We start from the raw sequence: 18,432 nt of genomic DNA on the forward strand, positions 1-18,432 counted from the left end.
TAAATGGGATGGTAGGTACATAGGTGTGGTTATGTTAATTGTTTTGCTTTTTGTATGTTTTAATAAACTCATATTTGAATTTTAAAAATGGAATGCTACTCATTCCATCTATTTTTTGCACAGACCATGAAAATGCAATTGTTTAGTGACAAAGGGACCTCGCTTTGTATACCAGAGGCAATCCTGAAAAACATGGTATTAAATATTAATAGCTTGAATCATGGTTTCTTATGGCTTTATAATATTAGTTAGAATTACGTTTCTGCAAAAATATTCATGACAAGTCTCATAAAAGCAACAAAGGGATCCCCACATTCATTTCAAATGACTTTGTTGACACAGATTTCATTCTCCAAAAAAGGATCTATCAAACAGACAATGAATCTGTACTCTTCATTTATTTTTTGTAAATGTTTATTTATTTTTGAGAGAGAGAGTATGAGCAGGGGAGGGGCAGAGGGAGAGGGAGACAGAGGATCTGAAGTGGGCTCAGGGCAGACAGTCGGGTCCTATGTGGGGCTGGCACTCACGAACCCCCGAGATCGTGACCTGAGCCAAAGTTGGATGCTCAACGACTGAGCCACCCAGCACCCCCCCCCCCCCCCGCCCTGGTTACTCTTCATTTAAAGCAAGCTTACACTCAAATACTCCCATCCAGGTACTGACCAGGTCCGACCCTGCTTAGCTTCCGTGATCAGACGAGATTGGGTGCGTTCATGGTGGTATGGCCATAGACTAAAATACTCCACAAAGTTTGCCCCTATTTTGTTCAGACTTCTTACTAACTTCATCTCTCTCAATTGAGGAAGGTAGCAGGAACTCCTTCGTTTCCTCCTTTATTTAAAAATTAATAAATATGCATAGAATGCTCATCAATTTCTAGGCACTCCGCTAAATGCTGGGGAAATGATCTGAACCGGACGGGCCCTGCCCTGAATGAGCATTCAGTTTCCGGGAGGAGAAGTCATGTAAAGCAGTGATTATAGCGCATTGACACAGGCACTGTGACTGGGCGTAAGCCGGGCTCTGGTAAGGACGAATATGACCCAACGTGACCTCTCATGTTGGATCTGAAAAAGCCTCTAAGAAGGGGTGATATTAGGCCAAAGACTGAAGGATGAGTGGGAGCTGGCTTCCAGGTGAGAAAGCAATTTCACTATTTCTTTTCAGAGGATTCAGACATTTTATTGAGGGGTTTCCATTGTCAACCAAAGCAGAGGAGAATACTAATCAAATATTTTAAGGTACCTCTACCCTGACCAAAAAGACCCATGATTCTTCTTCAGGTGTAGCTCTCTGTCATTTTTTCCTGTGTGTTCAAAACAAATTAGAATTGGATAAACTGGATTCCTATCACCCTTTGTCAAAGGTGTGGATACACTCCTGATCTAAGTTAAGTCAGGGGTAGATGTATCTGCAGTGAGAGCATAATTGCCCTGATTTTACTCCATGTTTTAAAAATTCCTCTTGACCTAGTTACTTAGGAGAAGAAACAGAAGCTCAGCTTCTCTGCATACACAGAAGGATCACAGGACAGACCCGGAAGCATAGGGGAGGGAAGGTATCACTGTAGCATCTTTCAGCCATGCTGATTCTTGTTAATTCCTCCAAATCCTGCACTCATCAGTGTGATTGGATAATTTGCTTCAGACTTAATCTAAGGTTGAGTATCCAATTTAATTACATGAGGTTTGTTCAGGGATCCGATTTCCAGGAGTTACTGAAACAGATGTTACAGAGGAAATTGTGCTTTTGAATCACAACCAACCTCTCAGAGTCTCAACCCTGTAAGTTAGAAGATACACATGACCCAGAAAACAGGATATAAAATGCAGATCTCAATGTTTATTAATTAGAATAGGATGTAAAACCACAGAGTTTGCTATTTTTAAACAAATGGTAGCCATTAAAACAACCTTAAACAAGAAAGTGATTTTTAAAATTTCAAAGCAAGAAATCCAGTACAAGCAAAGATGGCATTTTAAAGTATCATCAGTGAATTTTCACATGGACTTTCCATCACAATAATAGTCATTTATATCCTCCATCTTACGCAGCAACAAAGTCACAGTGAGAAAGACAGCAATTGCTTCTGAAAGGAAATCAAAGAGGCCTTGAGCGATTATTTTTTCAAAAGCATCTTGGGGAGTTGAAATGAGGCCTGTTTCTCCACGGGCTGACGACACTTAACAGTGATGGGAACAGCAGAATTCTTTTCTCTGATTTTACCTTTGAACAGAACAAAAGGAACTCAGTATAACATTCTCCCTCATAAAGAGATGCAGAACTCAAGCCTAACCCCCAAGAAATGCTATAATCAAAGTAAACACTAATCCTGCTCCTATAAATGATGTTAATAGCATGTTATAGCATTCAACAGAATTTCTCCCTCTTGCTAATCTTCCTCTGAATTTTTAACACAATCTTCCTGGATTGGAAAAAGAATTCCAATAGTCAGGAAATGACAAAAAACTTGAAGCTTCGGCTGCATAGCATTGTTAAAGACAGCACTCCATAATAAAGAGAATATAACCCAGAGTACACAGGACCTGATGATTCAAGTCATGGGGTTTAGGGAAGTACAGGTTGTCCTAGTGTAAAAATGTGCAGCTCCTAAGTGGGTATGTATAAAAGTAGTCCTTTGACAGTGTCCCAATTAACACAAACACCTATCCCCGTTTACCATGTCGACCCCTCGTATAAGTCTTTTGCAGATCACTATGTGTTGAAACAGCCAAAAACATCACAAATTAAAAAAAAATTAGAGCCCAATGAAATTTAAAGCTGGCAAAACATGCAGATTTCATGAAGCCAGTGGAAGTGGTGTTGGAGAGAGGCTGCCAGAGCAGGATCAGAAAATAATAGGAAAGAAAGAAAGAAAGAAAGAAAGAAAGAAAGAAAGAAAGAAAAGGGGGGAAGGAAGAAAGGAAAGAAGGAAGGAAGGAAGGGAGGGAGGGAGAGAGGGAGGGAGGGAGGGAGGAAGGAAGGAAGGAAAGAGGGAGAAAGGAAGGAAGAGGAAGGGAAGGGAAGAGAAGGGAGGGAGGAAGGAAGAAGGAAGGAAAGAAATTGACAAGAATGGTGACAATAGATACGTGAAAAGAAAGAAAGATCTGGGTATCAAAAGACTAAGGGAAAACGGAGGAAGCACTGAAATATTTTTCCAAAATGACCATATCTACAATACTATTCCAAGAATTAAGTGTGCAGTGAAGTACATCAAAGACTATCAAATAATTTTCCTGAAAAATTATACACCCAAAAGCAACATTTGATTTATTTTTTTCATTCATTCTAAGTTCTAGAACATAATTGCATTTACAATACGAAGATTTGTTTTCTAGATAAGATCCTAATTAAATAGTTTATAAATTTTGACCACAAAATTACACTGTTTTAAGACGTGTCAAATTTCCTCACTAACAGGTCCCTCTGTATGCTACCCGTCTATCTGCCTCTTGCTCACATTTGATACTTCAAGGCTTTGCTGAGTGTTTCCTAACATCTCAGAGAATAAATCTCGAAATAGACCAAGGCCTTCTTCAATCTGCAGGCTCAACTAAGTGTTCTGTGTTAACAGGTCTTTTATCAGTCTTCCCTTAGCTAACCTGTCCTTGAGTCTTTTGTCACTTTGAAGCCTTTGACATTGACCTTGGACTCTTCAAAAGCTTATGAAGACAGAGCTGCTGATTTCATGCAGGAATACTTTCTCTGCCCACCGTCCCTTACCCACAGCACCCAGCTCAGGGGTGGGCCTGTTTCCTGGTCCCTGCTGCGGCGTCTTCTTTTGTCTCTCTAGTTTTCAGTGTGACGACTTCTCCCTTGTAGGGTTCACGCTCCACAGGGGTAGGTGTGCAAGTCTGAAACAGAACAGTTCATTTTCCTCTTATGGTTTACTGATTTCCTGAATTCAAAGCTAAGTGCAGCTCCCTTAATGAGCAAAACGAATCTTAGCGAGAGCAAAACGAATCTTGCTAATTTACCTCTCATGTGCCTCCCGCCCCTTGCCCTTTCACTGAAGTTCCTGGCAACCTCAAGTACCTGAGCTGTGCCCCACTCTTTGCTGGCGCTAATCGGTGTCCAACAAAGACCCAGGAAGCACGCTCTGATTGTTCTTTTCACTGAAACTTAAATTGGAGCCTCTACCCCATCCCCACACCCTTCTGGTTGTATTAACCACCTCATGGTCCTTCGGACATTCTACCTTTCCTTCTCATTTCAATCTTAGACATCTATATTCCTAGCTTTGTGGTACCTCTCCCAAGACTCTGAGCATTTTCTTCTGAGTCTAGCAATCTGTGTATGTGTTTTCTCATTTTCTCACTTGCCCCTGTGTGTAACAGGCTGTCCACAGAATCTCACATCTCTAACTACACCTCTCGGGTGGCCCGCTGAGAGCAGAACCCGCCGGCTGGATTCAGCTTGAGTTAATTCAGTGCTTGCTCAGAGTTTAGAAATCTGGACTGGATAAACAAAGGCATTCACAAGAAATAAGTCACACTGTTTATAAACATGGACACAAATTCACTGGCAAGTCAAGAGGCAGCAAGCCACAGTGATTAAGGGCATGGGCTCTGAAACCAGACTGTTTGGGCATGTTACTGAACACTGTATTCCTGCTGCCTCAGTTTTAACAGCACCGGCTTTTGGGGGTGGTTGGGAGAGGATTAAAAATAAGTAAATCATTTAGAATAATGCCTAGTGTAGAATAAGCTCTTAATAAATAAGTATGTGTGTACACATAAGTATGTAGATCCCCCCCTCCAACAACATTTGCCTTGTTTTGACCACCAAAACCAATATACTGTGGTGATCAACAATGTGGGCTCTGCCAGACACTGGCCCTATGTTTGAGTTCTAGCTTTGCCAAATGAGCCAGATAGGCCTACTCACTCATCCAGGAAACGGAGGGAATGAAAGCCATTTCCCAGATACAAAGCGTTACCTTCCTTCATTTTATGGATATTTATTGAACACACACAGTCCCAGATGTTTTGCCAGGCACAGAGGACAAAACAAAGAGCAACACAGAGACCGTCCCTACAGCTGTGACATTTGAAGTGTAGTGTCAGGACACACACAGAGCACTTAGGGGATGTGAAGGGGGGACCCCTGCCCTCCGCTCGCCAGTCCCAGCCTCTGTCCGTTTTCTGTGTCTGGTTGGATGCTTTGCTGGACGTTCATTTTGACTATCTCTGTCCTTTACTTTGCCCTGGATCCTGTTGTCATCTTGAGGAACATCGACACCAAGAAATGAAGGACCAACTTCCTATTTCTGCCACCCAGCCCCTGGACCTTGTGTTACCTGGAGCTAAGCCACACACCTGAAACTTTACACCTACTTACTGTCCCACTCTATGACCTTTCAGGGAGGTCTTCATGTTTTTTCCTCTCCTGGTTTACTTTCCAAGTCAGACTGTTATGTATCACTTAAATCTTGGCTGACCATGTAATTGAATCCAAACACGACTGAGACTGTAAAGGGAACTAAACATAATTAACGGGCATCATCAGAACTGGCTAATAACAGGGCGCCTGGATGGCTCAGTCGGTTAAGCGACTTGGTTTTGGCTCAGGTCATGATCACACGGTTCGGGGGTTCAAGCCCTGCATCAGGCTCTGCACTGACAGCATGGAGTCTGCTTTGGATTCTCTCTCCCTCTCTCCCTGCCCCTCCCCCACTTGTACGTGTGCTCTTTGTCTCTCTCAAAAATAAATAAATAAACGTTGAAAAAAAGAACTAGCTAGGAAAACCAGGATTCATGTCCCTATGTTGCCTACAGTCGGAAGGGTCTTTCCTTTCTCTCTTTTCTTTTTTTTTTAACAATGTTTTTTTTTTTTTTTTTCAACGTTTATTTATTTTTGGGACAGAGACAGAGCATGAACGGGGGAGGGGCAGAGAGAGAGAGGGAGACACAGAATCAGAAACAGGCTCCAGGCTCTGAGCCATCAGCCATCAGCCCAGAGCCTGACGCGGGGCTCGAACTCCCGGACCGCGAGATCGTGACCTGGTTGAAGTCGGACGCTTAACCGACTGCGCCACCCAGGCGCCCCACCTTTCTCTCTTTTCTGTTAGCACTGGCACTCAGTAAAACCTGTGGCATAGTTCAATTCCATCATCAGCCTTTTCCACAGCTAAGATCCCCTGGAAAAAGTGACATAAGTGGGCAGATCTTTGTGTCACCTGCCTTCATGCTGCGTGCCCTTCATCAGCCACACTCTGTCTCCCTCTTCACCCAACAGTTCCTTTGAAACTTCACTGCTTGTGGTTTTCAGCTATTACCTTTTTGTCTCTCCTGGACTCCTTCCTGGGAAGGGGTGGCTAAAAGCAGTGATTTAAGCAGAGCCATTACGCCCAGGCACAGTCCTCCTCATTCAGGGGTGGGCTTGCTTCACAACCTGATCAGTCCCTTGGAGGATCCTTCCCTGACCCCAGCTGCAGACTTGGTGGGGATCACGAGACTCAACAGATGACCAGTGTCCTTCCCAGATCCTCCTGCCAGGGCTAGACCTCGCCCATGCTGGCATTACCACCTCCTTGGCCTAAATATCTCTGATTTATCTTCTCTAACTCAAGTCCAGAGGATTGTCCGTCCAGGATGCTTTAGCCCTCCCTGACACATCCACCATCCTGTTTACCATAGTTTCCTGTAATTATCTGTTTACTCATCTATCCCTTCCAGCAGATTCGGGGCTGGGGTACTGCTCTGTTTTTTCCATAGCAAGTACTCAATACACAGTTGATCAATTTCTGCCCAGGGTATGATGGGAAGGAGATCCCCATCTGAGCTTTGTCTCCTCTTTGTGTGGGTCATCCTGGCCTGGGGTAACTCCGTTTCCCTCACACTCCTTTGCTGTGTTTCGCCGTTTATCTGTTCTCTAGGCTGCCCTTCCTCTTTGGCCGACTGTCTCCTGTGGGCAGGCCTCAGCTCACCTGGTTGTCCACGGACCACCTTCTGGCTGCTCAGTCACTTCACTAGCAGTGCCACTAGGCCCCTCGTAGCCTTGCTGGTCACTCTGGTCACAGTGGCCACCATGTATCTCTGACCTGACTGGCCAGGTCTAATCTGCACGTGGTCCTGCTCTGTATCTGCCTCTGAGGCTCTGGGTAGGCAGGGCACGATTTCCCACCAGAACTGCCGTGGGGCATTAACCACTCCTGCCCACGCCGCCGCCTCAGAGACAAACCGGCCCTTTCTGGGGAGGCTTTGCTGCTCCACACCTCACAGCCTTCCGCTTTGGTAGATGATTTGACAGAAATCAAAGACAATTCAAGTTCTGGTGCCAAGCCTCCCAGTACTTTCACCTTGTAAAATCTTCTTATCCTTAGAGGTGGGTTACATAAACTCTTTAATGCTAGCCCCACATCTTGTTCATCTTTGTACTGCCTATTGCCCCTGGCATTGCACTCCGTCTATTTCAGAACCTTAGTAGATATTCACTGTGACAAAACAGAGAGTGATGGCACTCGTCCTGCAAAATCTCAAGCCGTCACTGTGTTATTCAGAAGTTCAGTTGCACATGTGTTTTCTCTCAGTAGACCCAACCCACAACTCGTGTTACTTCTCTCTAGTGACAATAACAGATCTCCATCTGAAGTGTGAAGTGCCCTGCCCTGACATGGCCCCTAGCGTCTGGTGAGACCAATGTGTCATGCTCATGGGTTACCCTAAGTGGTGGGGTCCAAAATAAAGTGGGTTTCGTTCCCTAGGATCTCAGATGAGCACAGCGATTAACACGGACTCCGTCCTGAGTCTCCCAGTTAAACCCATACCTAATTCTTCGCGGACATTTATGGAAGAGCCGGACAAAGAAACAGAGGGCTCTGGATTGAACAAAGAGGGCAGGTCTCTTCTCTGCTTGCCTTCTCTCCTCCATGTTCTCCTGGTTTCCTTCCTACCTCACCGGCCCCTTTCTCAGGCTCCTTTGCTGGCTCCTCTGCTCCTCAACCTCTGAAGGTTGGCAGTCCCAGAGCTCTATCTCAAGCCCCCTTTCTTCTTCTCGGTGGCCTCAGACTTATGGTTTTAAATCTACATGTTGCGATTCCCAAATTTTAGTTGCAGCCCTGATCTCTCCTAATCTCCAGACTCCTTTGTTCAAGTGGCTAATAGACCTCATCGCAGGGGGATGTAATAAGTGTCTCTAGCAAAACTGGAACTTAGGCACAAGGAACTGTAGGTGAAAGGGAAATAGGATTTAAGGTCTTTGAGAACGAACACTGGTGTTATATTACGCCTGTTTCCCCAGGGCCTAGGATAGTACCTGGTTCTCAAGAAATATTTGTTAAATGAAAGGTTTCTTAACTGTAGGACTTCTTAGAACTTTTTGTATGATATTGGGCAATAGAATCAGTCTGAGAGCAGCCTTATCTAAAATTATGTGACACCTTTCTCAAGGTGCACCTCAAGAGACTGGTGTCCTAAAGAGAGAGAGAGAGAAAAAGAGAGAGAGAGAGAGAGACTAGTGTGAGACTAGTGTCCTGAGAATGCACCTTCAGAGGGCTGAACTGGGTTGTGGCATCTGTTCCCCTCAGTACAGGTGGGTCAAAATCCAATGATTTCACCCACCACCAGATCTTTCCATCCTGATGATATCACAATCCAATAAAGTGGCTCGAGGGTAAAACTGTGTGAGAGGCTCTCTTAGGTAATATAGGGATCACAGGTGGCACCTCGTCTGGCAGGGTGCTGGTGGCTTGCGTTGGTAAAGTTCAAGGTTTACAGCATTTTTTTTTTTAATTTTTTTTTTCAACGTTTATTTATTTTTGGGACAGAGAGAGACAGAGCATGAACGGGGGAGGGGCAGAGAGAGAGGGAGACACAGAATCGGAAACAGGCTCCAGGCTCTGAGCCATCAGCCCAGAGCCCGACGCGGGGCTCGAACTCACGGACTGTGAGATCGTGACCTGGCTGAAGTCGGACGCTTAACCGACTGCGCCACCCAGGCGCCCCAAGGTTTACAGCATTTAATGATGACTGTCATTATGATGAGTTAATAGACAAAAAAGAGAACTATATCACAATGTGCAGCACTATGAATAAATATTAATCGCAATCATCATTATTATACACGTGTAATTGCAGAAATGCTTTTTGGTTAGCTGACCACGGGAAACAGGAAGTTGTAAGTTGATAGAAAATGTAATTGTATTGTTTGCAGAGAGTTGTGTGCTGGGATGCTAGCTTTTCTGAGACTAGGAAGACCAATGGAGAAGAATCCTGGGCCCCAGAGGAAGCTCTGATACCATGCCAACCATGGAGACTAAGAAACTAAAATATCAATTGAGACAACAGAATTTCCAGATTCCAAACAGCAGGTACTGACCCAATACTTAGCAGTCCAAATGAGCAGCAAATGAAGTCCATGCCTGTCTGGTGAACACTCAGCACACATTGAACTGAGCCCTTCAGGGGCTGTGAATCCCTATGGCACGAGGAACCCCTAGGTTCATTAGAGATGACCTATAACAGTGAAAACCTGCATTTCGAAAACATTTTGCAATCCACCAATTATTTCCATTTAACCTTCAACATATCTGCTGAGCTATTTCCCAAGGACAATGTGACAAAGCTGGGCCCTCTTATTTCAGGGATGGTTCCTCTGGTAATAAGTTTGCCAGCCTGAGGGTAAGTGAACGCCATGTACAGGAAGGCAGAGTAGGGGGTGACATTCTGAGGATGGGGGCAGGTGGCTTTGTGTGGGGCGGGGGGAGTAAAACTTCCTGATCAGTACATTGCAGCAATAGAGGCTAAGGGGATTGGCTTTGGAGGTAGAAAAATCTGGGTCTGGGTTCTAAGGTGGCCACTTAGTAACTATGTGACCTCCTTAAGACTCTGATTCTGGGACACCTTGTGACTCAGTCAGTTAAGGGTCAAACTCTTGATTTCGGTTTAGGTCATGATCTCATGGTTTTGTGAGTTCAAGCCCCACGTCGGGCTCTGCACTCATAGGGCGGAGCATGCTTGGAACTCTCTCCCTCTCTCTCTCTCTTTCTGCCCCTCCTCTGCTCATGTTGTCTCAGCCTCTCTCAAAATAAGTAAATAAACTTAAAAAAATGCCTCAGTTTCTTCCTTTATAAAATTGGAATACCACTACTTGCCTCAAAAGGCTGTAAGGATTAAACTATGCCAGGCACATAATTGGTTATCAATAAATATTTACTGAATAAATGCTGAGTGGTTAAAGCGCAAAAAGAGAGTATTTAGGAAGCCCCCGTATACAGTGGTGCACTGGTCAATGTCAACAACCAGCGCTGCCTTCCCTTTTCTCAGCACCCCCCCCCAAAGCCCTGATTTATAGCACCTGCCTATTTCTGGGGTGTAAATGCTCCCACCATAGCAGATTTCAGGCTACTGAAGTGACGTCACTGAATGAGAAGCTGGGAAGAGGCACACACAAATGTCTCTCATGAACCAAAATGAGCCGACTCCAACGGAGGTATCACCTTTGATTATTATTAACAATCAATCTGAGGAAATGAGGCTACGTGGTAGTTACCGACATCCCTTAAATTATTTTCTCTGAGCTACCACATTGAGAAAGATGTTGACAAACTGTTCCTGCAGAAGTGGAGAACACTCATTTCAAGGACCAGATCAGCCATCCATTCAATTTTATCTTATCTAAAAGGCAAATTATGCTTATTGTTGCAAAGCTTTAAAAGTTTCAAAGCTTTGGCACAACTCTGAAGCCATGCATTGCTCCGTGAAGCTATTCCTGTTTCTCTATAAAATGCAATGTGACCCTGATTTCCCAGAATAGATTGGGTTGCTTAATACTGAAAAAAAGAGAAAAAGAGATGACTTAAAGCAACTCTGTACTTCCAAATTTGGGTGAAAATTACAAGTCTAAACACACAAAAAATTCTAGAAAAAGTAATTCATTTGAGTTTCACGAGCTATATTTTTGGGGGTAAGGAATTAACAGTATGTAAGTTGATTTTATTCTTTCCAGATGCTCTTGAACATCTAAGTTGTGTTACTCTTTTTTTTTTTCTCCTTCCTTCATCCCCCAAGAGTCAGTTAAGTGACTTTTTATAAAATATTGTAATATATATTTTATTATGTTATATTTATCAAATAGTTTGATGCCTCATCTTCTGATTTAAATTTTTTTCCCTTAAGGATCAGCTGCTTAAATGTTAAAATAAAGTAACAATTCCCAAAAGCTGTCAAATTGGATAAAAATGTTGTTTCTTTCCTTTGAAATTCCTTACTGTATCTGATAACAGTGGTAGGTGCATGGCATGATGCTGGTAACTTTTGTTAAGTAATAAACTCATGGACAAGAATCAAGCTCACAGATAATTCCACAATTTGGGGTGAGTCAGGGGGCAATCTCCTGGGTAAGTTGATTTAAAATTTTTTCTAAGACCTTTAAAACTATAGTCTTTGCTCTTTCTGTTTGCAGTTTTTTTTTTATTTTTAAACATTTTTTAATGTTTATTTTTTACAGAGAGAGACAGAGCATGAGTGGGGGAGGGGCAGAAACAGAGGGAGAAAGAGGATCTGAAGCAGGTTCCAAACTGTCAGCACAGAGCCCGATGCAGGGCTCAAACTCGTGAACCGCAAGATCATGACCTGAGCCGAAGTCGGATGCTTAACCAACCGAGCCCTCCAGATGCCCCTGCAGTTTGTTTATGCATCAAATTCTTACTATGTACCAAGTACTGGGCATGAGAATATAAGATGGTGTCCTTAAGGAACCAACACTCCAGCCAAGTCAGCCAAGTTATGGAGCAGGCAAAAGCTGATGTGTCTCTACCATCTGTTCTTTGGGAGTCCAGAAGGGTAAGGGATTCATTTTCTTACTTTTCTGCTTACCTTCAGACTCCTATCCTTACAAAAATAACCAGAATATTTTAAATGGAAACCAAAGCAAGGGCTCTAATAACCTAATGTGAATTTAAAACTAGAATGCCTAACAACTCTCTTTATTAACCTTAGTGTGATATTTTTCTTCTATAAAATTATCTTTGCTTCATGGAGAGAAAAAAATGTTTGAAATGTCTCCAGGCAACCTTCAAACCTCATTTTATCCATTTTATTTGATATTTTTCCCACACCACCGTTTTCCAAAATAATGAGTTTCCCCACACTTTGAGTTTCACAATCACTTTCTTCTCTTTTCTTGCTGTATGGAGGTCCCATGATACAGCGGGAATCAGAAAGGCCATGTTACAAATCCTGGCTCTTACGTTTACTTACTGCTTATCACAGGGAAGTTATTTAATCTTGCTGAGACTCAGCTTTCTATTTTGTAAAATGAGGTTGATAATACCTACCATATGACTTATTATTCAGGTTGAGTAAAATAATGACTGTAAACCATCTAGTACGGTGCCTGGCAGATAGTAAGTGCTCAGAATAGCACATGACAATAATGATAACAGCTATCACCTATTGTTACTGCAAAAACAATAATGCCCTTGAATGCCTTAAAAGTTGGTGATATCAGGGGTGCCTGGGTCGTTCAGTAGGTTAAGCACCCCACTCCAGCTCAGGTCATGAATCTCACAGTCCGTGGGTTCAAGCCCCGCATCGGGCTCTGTGCTGACAGCTCAGAGCCTGGAGCCTGCTTCAGATTCTGTGTCTCCCTTTCTCTCTGCCCTTCCCCCACTCACACTCCATCTCTCTGTGTTTCAAAAATAAATAAACAATAAAAATTTTTTTAAAAAGTTGGTGATATCAGAAGAAAATATTAAGAAACTAAGATGACTCACAAACAAAGTAAACTCTTGAAAAGGGAAGTTGATAAGAATTTTGCCAACAAACCCTAAAATGACAATTTGGAAAGGAGAATTGATGACACCAGTCATTTGGTGATCTCTGCTGCCTCAAACATTTTCTCTACAAGAAGACAACTTAGGTAACGTCAGCCATTTAAATACAGTCTATCAGGCGTTCCCGGTTAGTCTAGTGCCCCTGTTGGCGAGCATTGGCGCTGATGCTGTCTTGAATCCAATTCACATGCGACCTAACCTATCACCCAGTTCTGCTGATTCGGCCTCCTTATGGTTCCCTAACCCAATCCCTTTCTGCTCATACCTTGGATTACTATTACAGCTTCGTGAATGCATTAGCTGCCAACAATGTCTCCAATTCAGATTAGTTTTTGAGAGACTATTGTTTTCCAAACCAAATGTTGAATCATTTGTCTCCCATTAACTCATTTAACTCAATCTTTATGATTTACAATATCGTTCATTGCTCACCTGTACAGTTTTTGGAGTCAGACAACCAGAGTTTATGTTCTGGCCCTACCGTATACGAGCTGTATGACCTGGATCAGTGTCTTAATTTCTAAAGCTTGTTTCCTAATCTTTAAAATGGGGGAAAATAATAGCTCCTTCCCTCACAGAATTTTACAGTGAAAGAACTCATGCCCTGACTTGCATTCAGTTAGCATCAGTAAATGTTAGTATTGCTATTATCTATCACAAACGTGGTCAGAAACACAGGGGATTCTTACAGTCACTATCTACCTGGTACCTGTCAATGTCAACATTTACAAATTAACCCTAGCAAAATGAACTGTAATCTTAAACATTTTGACTAAAATACAGTATATAAAGAACTATGGCACCCTGAGAATTTAAAACATTCTAGAGTGCCTGTTTACTTAATCAAAGCTTTAGGAAGTGTTAAAAGAAAAACATCAAACAAAACAGGATGAATCTTGTATAAGGGACTCTGAGAATCCACAAGTAAAAAATTTCTCACAAGACATAAGAGGAAAAATCAAACAGACTACATGATCCAAATGGAATGCATTGAAAAACAGCCAGAGAACTTTGGAAAAATAGAAATATATTTTAAAATGGAAAGAAGAGAGAGAAGCCTTAGAATTGATCCAAGGGTTTCAAACTCTACTGTCTCTAGGCCAGATGAGGAACACAGTGAGTGAAGCCTAGTGAGTAAAAACCAGAAAGGCAGTCTTAGAAGATCTCGGGCATCCAGCCACGGCCTATCGTCCTCACGTGGGGTCGAGGGCACAGGTTGCCTCCCCGACCCCCCAAGTCTAGCAATTTATATGGTTTTCATTTGAAATTTTCTGACATGTTAGTGTATTTAGTAAAATGAATTTTTAAAACAGTGTAAACAAAGGTATAAACACCCATGATACATTAAGAACAAATGTTTCTTTTATACATTTATTACAAACAAAGATGTAGGGAAACTTTGTCATAGATTTGGTCATCAAAAGAGGAAAACAAAGAGACAGAACTAACATTTGACCCATACTATGTGCCTCATATTTAAAACTCTTATTTCAGTCTTAGCAATTTGTTAAGGAGGAAATGTTGCCTTTCTCTAGATCAGACAACTGAGCAGAAGGATGAGAGATCTTGCTGTTGGCCACATAGCTAGGAAACAGAAGGCCAAGGTAGAATTCATATTTAGATCTACCTGCTCAAAACTCCACCACTGCTCTCATGGCCATTAAAATGAGCTTTCATACATTCAACTACAAGGAGTGTAATTTTTTGAAGCACCATTCATTGCTAAGCACTGTTCATTGCTAAGCTCCAAACTCCACCTCCATTTTGCACACAGGCCACGCCTCCCATAGCTGCTCCCAGCCAAAGACAGCATGCCATGTAGCTGGTTGACAGGAGACTTCGTTCAAGGTCTGCCCAAGGACTTGCTCAACCTATCTTAGATTGAATGGCAGACTAGGATGCTTCCTTTCTTTTTTCTCGGTCCTTCACCAGAGTCAGACTTGAATTTCAGTCTGAAGGCTCTCCCAGCATTTTCTGACTCCCTCCAATCTTCTCACACAGGTGTTTCCCCTAATAAAAACATGAGTATCCGCTTCCTAGAGGACGCCGACTAACACAATTGCCAAAAGTCCCCAGAGACCCTGAATCTGCCTGGGGAAAAGTGACTTGGTCCATGAGGAAATCCTCGGTAGATACACCTATCTTCAAGGGAAAATGCATACATCCAATAATGATTCTCTCTTAGAAAACTGGAATTTAGCTGGAACCTCTCCTCTCAATCCTGACTCCCAAGAATGTGTTAAGGCGAGCATATGTGAAAACGCCAAAAACAACATCCAGAAACAGGTGACGGTTCAGCCCCCGGTCATAACCTATTTCTGCACAACTCACCTGGTCTCGCTGCTTGATCCGCTTGTAAATATACTCAGCAAATGGTTTGCGAGGAATAAACTTTCCATCTCCTGCTGTGACACTAAGAACTCCAGCTTCATACACCACTTTGCCTCTGGAAATGGTCACAAGGGGCACCCCGTGGCAAACCATGCCCTCGAAGATATTGAAGTTAACAGCCTGATGATGAGTTCTTGCCGAAATAGTCCTGTTTGTAAAGACAAAGACCCTCCAGATCACCACCAGCTCATCTGACAAATATAAAATATTCAAAGAATGACTTTAGAAGAAAATTTAGCAACTCTATTAAGCCGTATTAAGCTTTATCATTTGAACAAGCAACTTCAAGAATAGAACATAGCATTAACATTTCATTACAAAGTAATTACATTTTCTGAGAGAAAAATCCAATAGATCACTCCTTATGGTGATTAATGAGGATGAAGTGGGTGAAAGGAAGATATTGTCTCTCACGGTTAGATTTTTAAATTAATTTTTACAACACGCATGAGTCTGATGAACACACTGATTCAGTACCCACCCAGCTTTACAGAAGCTTAACTTTTGGCAGATGCATCTGAGGCTTCTTCATTCCCACTCCCCAAATCCCATCCCTGTCCCTCCTTTCCCAGAGGGAATCAGAAATCGGTAGTTGTCAAATTGAACTTGGTCGTTATCAAGGAAAATTGTATCTGGAATTTCTTTCCCTTGTCTGAGGCAAAACTTGAAAAATTTGAGATAATAAAAATAACAAAGCATGTTAGAATATAATCGCTTAGCACGGTCTATGTCATCTATTTGTATATTCATCATTATTCTTAGTAGTTTATTAGTACGTTCCATCTTATACAATATGATCGATGACTTCCAGGCTGGATCCTTGAAAGTTGGGTGACTTCTTCCCTAAATCTCATTTGGTGGGAAGGGGCGGGGGTGGGGGGAGTGATCTGGCAGCCGTGAATAACATGAGCATCATCTGAATTCTGTAGAAGTCTCTATAAGCCCTCTCAAGATAGATTGAGAGAAGTTCTTTGCTAAAATCCCCAAGGCTGGGTCGAAGGAACAGCAGCCCAAGGCTCCCCAACCCTAATCTGGAAGGATGGAGCTGGGAGATTCAGAGCTTTTGTGTGCTGCCACCCTAGAATTTAACGAGATGGTGCTGGCCTGGATATTGGGTTTCCGACCCTATGGTTGGAATGATTTCCAGCCCTAACATGTCCAAACAGAATTCTTGATTTTCAATGTCTCCCACCACACTCCCACGCAAGTTTGCTTCTCCCTTGAGTTTCTCAACTCAGTAAATGATACCACCACCTGCCTTTCCTCCTCCCTCAAGATATCATTAAGCCTACTGGTTCTACCTCCCCCAAAATAAATAAAGAAATCCCAAACCTGCCCGCTTGGGTAGCTCTCCACTGCTCCCACCCAAGTCCCATGCCACCATCATCTCGCATCTGGACGACCCAACACCTCCTACAGCCCTCTTTGTTTCCCCTGTTACCTTCATACTCCACCAAGAGGGGCCTTAAGAACCAACGGACTGATAGAAAGAAAAGTTGAAGAGATCACAATGAATAAGAGGTAGATACGAACACAGTAACAATAATTTCCAACACTAAGGAGGAGGGGGGCTACTGATCAAATAGCGATGTTTGATAGGAAATAAGAAAATGAATAAAATATTTAAAGGGTTACTAAGAATAGGATGAGTTATGATGAGTTATGAGTTGGTGATGAAAGATACAAACTCAAAATAAATCTAAGGAACAATACAAAGGAGCTTCAAACCTGCAGGTTAAAGTGTTTTTATGACCATCACAGTCTCTTTGTGATACTTCCATCGTCTGTCTGGGCTGTGGTTTCCTAAGCATCAGTTACACTGATGGCAGAAACTCTCCGGCTTGCTTTGTAAAATGTTACATAAAAATGTCTGGACGAATGCATTAGTAAGGCTACTAAATGGAGGAAGTAAAATGCATAAAAATTCATGCTGAAATGGTTACTGAAATACAAGAATGGGAGGCAAAAAAGGGGAAGCCCTAAATCATAAAAGTCTATTTTCCCGATGGGAAATTAAAAATTACTGACGCTCTTAGGGAAATAATCTAACAGAAGAAATAAGCTCTATACACAAAGACTGTCATTGCAGTACTGCCTAAACTATTCAAAATCTGAAGCATAACAATTTTCTAATGACTATCTGGTGGAATATTGGGCATCTATGAAAGACTACAATTAAGAATATGATAGGGAAGCAAATAAAATGATAATTACATAATAATAAATGGAAAAAAGTTATACAAAGCATGTATATTATATCTACAAGGAAAATACATATGCAGGTAGACAAATACAAAAGGATACACACAAAGTAAAGTGTTTCTGTGGGCTGGGAATGAATGAATATGCAAAAAAAAGAAACAAATATGAAAGCAAAAGGTCTGTGACAGCAAAATGTCAAATCAGATTTCTCTGCCTCAGACAAATAAAGGTCATGACCTTGACTTTCTCAAGGGTTCTAAGAGAAAGAAGACAATTAGGCAGCATCTAAGTGATTCTTTGTAATAAGGCATTATGTAAATGAGGTGCAATTAACACAAAATGTAAATTCTAGGCAGTATCACCAGCAGCAAAAAGAATGTGCTTCCACTTTTACATCGGAAGGTGTCTGACAGGGTGTCATTCCTCGCCCAACTCTTGCCTTCCAGCCAGAGCTGCAATTCTCCAGTCTTTTAGGAACTTTCACACTTACGGATCTTGATGCATGCAGTTCTCGTCACTCTGATTACCCTCCTCCCTGTTCACATCTGTTCCCCTCCCTTCCCTAAGACTCCACTCAAGAATCCCGGTGCCATGTCGATTACATTTCAATAAAGCAGGTGGTGGAGGGTGGCGGTGGGAAGAGAATCCTGGCCCTCAGAAGCTGACCCCGATGACCCCCAGCAAAACCGAATATCTTCCTCTGTGGCTTAGCACTATCTGAATGCTAAATGATCCAATGATCTCTTGACAAGACCCTCTCTTCTTACCTAGTGCACACTTTAAGACTGACTCCATGTTGTTTCATCCCCAGCACACAGTAGGTGCTTAATAAATATGTATGAAATGACCAAAAAGAATCGCCACGATTTTCCTTCTGTGTGTTTTATTTCCTGCCTCCACCGACCTCTAGGACGTGACTGTGTTTTGGAAATAGAGCACCACATTACATGAGATAGAAACATCTAATCCCAGAGTTTCATTGTTTACTTAACATTTCTGGTGAGCTGTACCAGTTCATTAGCAGTACATAAATAAATGCATAAGGTAAATTGTTATAATTA

The 18,432-nt window shown here is 42.4% G+C and overlaps 1 protein-coding gene across 2 annotated transcripts in view; it reads right to left on the reverse strand.

The window, feature by feature from the left end:
* Nucleotides 1-1,825: 1,825 nt before the first annotated feature.
* DPYS (dihydropyrimidinase) overlaps nucleotides 1,826-18,432 on the reverse strand; it is an 80,172-nt gene continuing 63,565 nt past the window's right edge. The window contains exons 8-10 of one of the 2 annotated variants that reach the window (XM_040494225.1): nucleotides 15,110-15,317; nucleotides 3,727-3,857; nucleotides 1,826-2,229 (exon numbers count right to left, since the gene is read on the reverse strand). In XM_040494225.1, the coding sequence (XP_040350159.1) occupies nucleotides 3,741-3,857; nucleotides 15,110-15,317 (325 nt within the window). In that variant the 3' untranslated portion in view covers nucleotides 1,826-2,229; nucleotides 3,727-3,740. The remainder of the gene's footprint in view (nucleotides 2,230-3,726; nucleotides 3,858-15,109; nucleotides 15,318-18,432) is intronic. The other variant, XM_040494226.1, reaches the window with a different exon arrangement.

The sequence above is a fragment of the Herpailurus yagouaroundi genome, unplaced genomic scaffold (genome assembly GCF_014898765.1).
Source record: "Herpailurus yagouaroundi ecotype Mexico unplaced genomic scaffold, PumYag 186, whole genome shotgun sequence".
Classification (NCBI taxonomy): domain Eukaryota; kingdom Metazoa; phylum Chordata; class Mammalia; order Carnivora; family Felidae; genus Herpailurus; species Herpailurus yagouaroundi.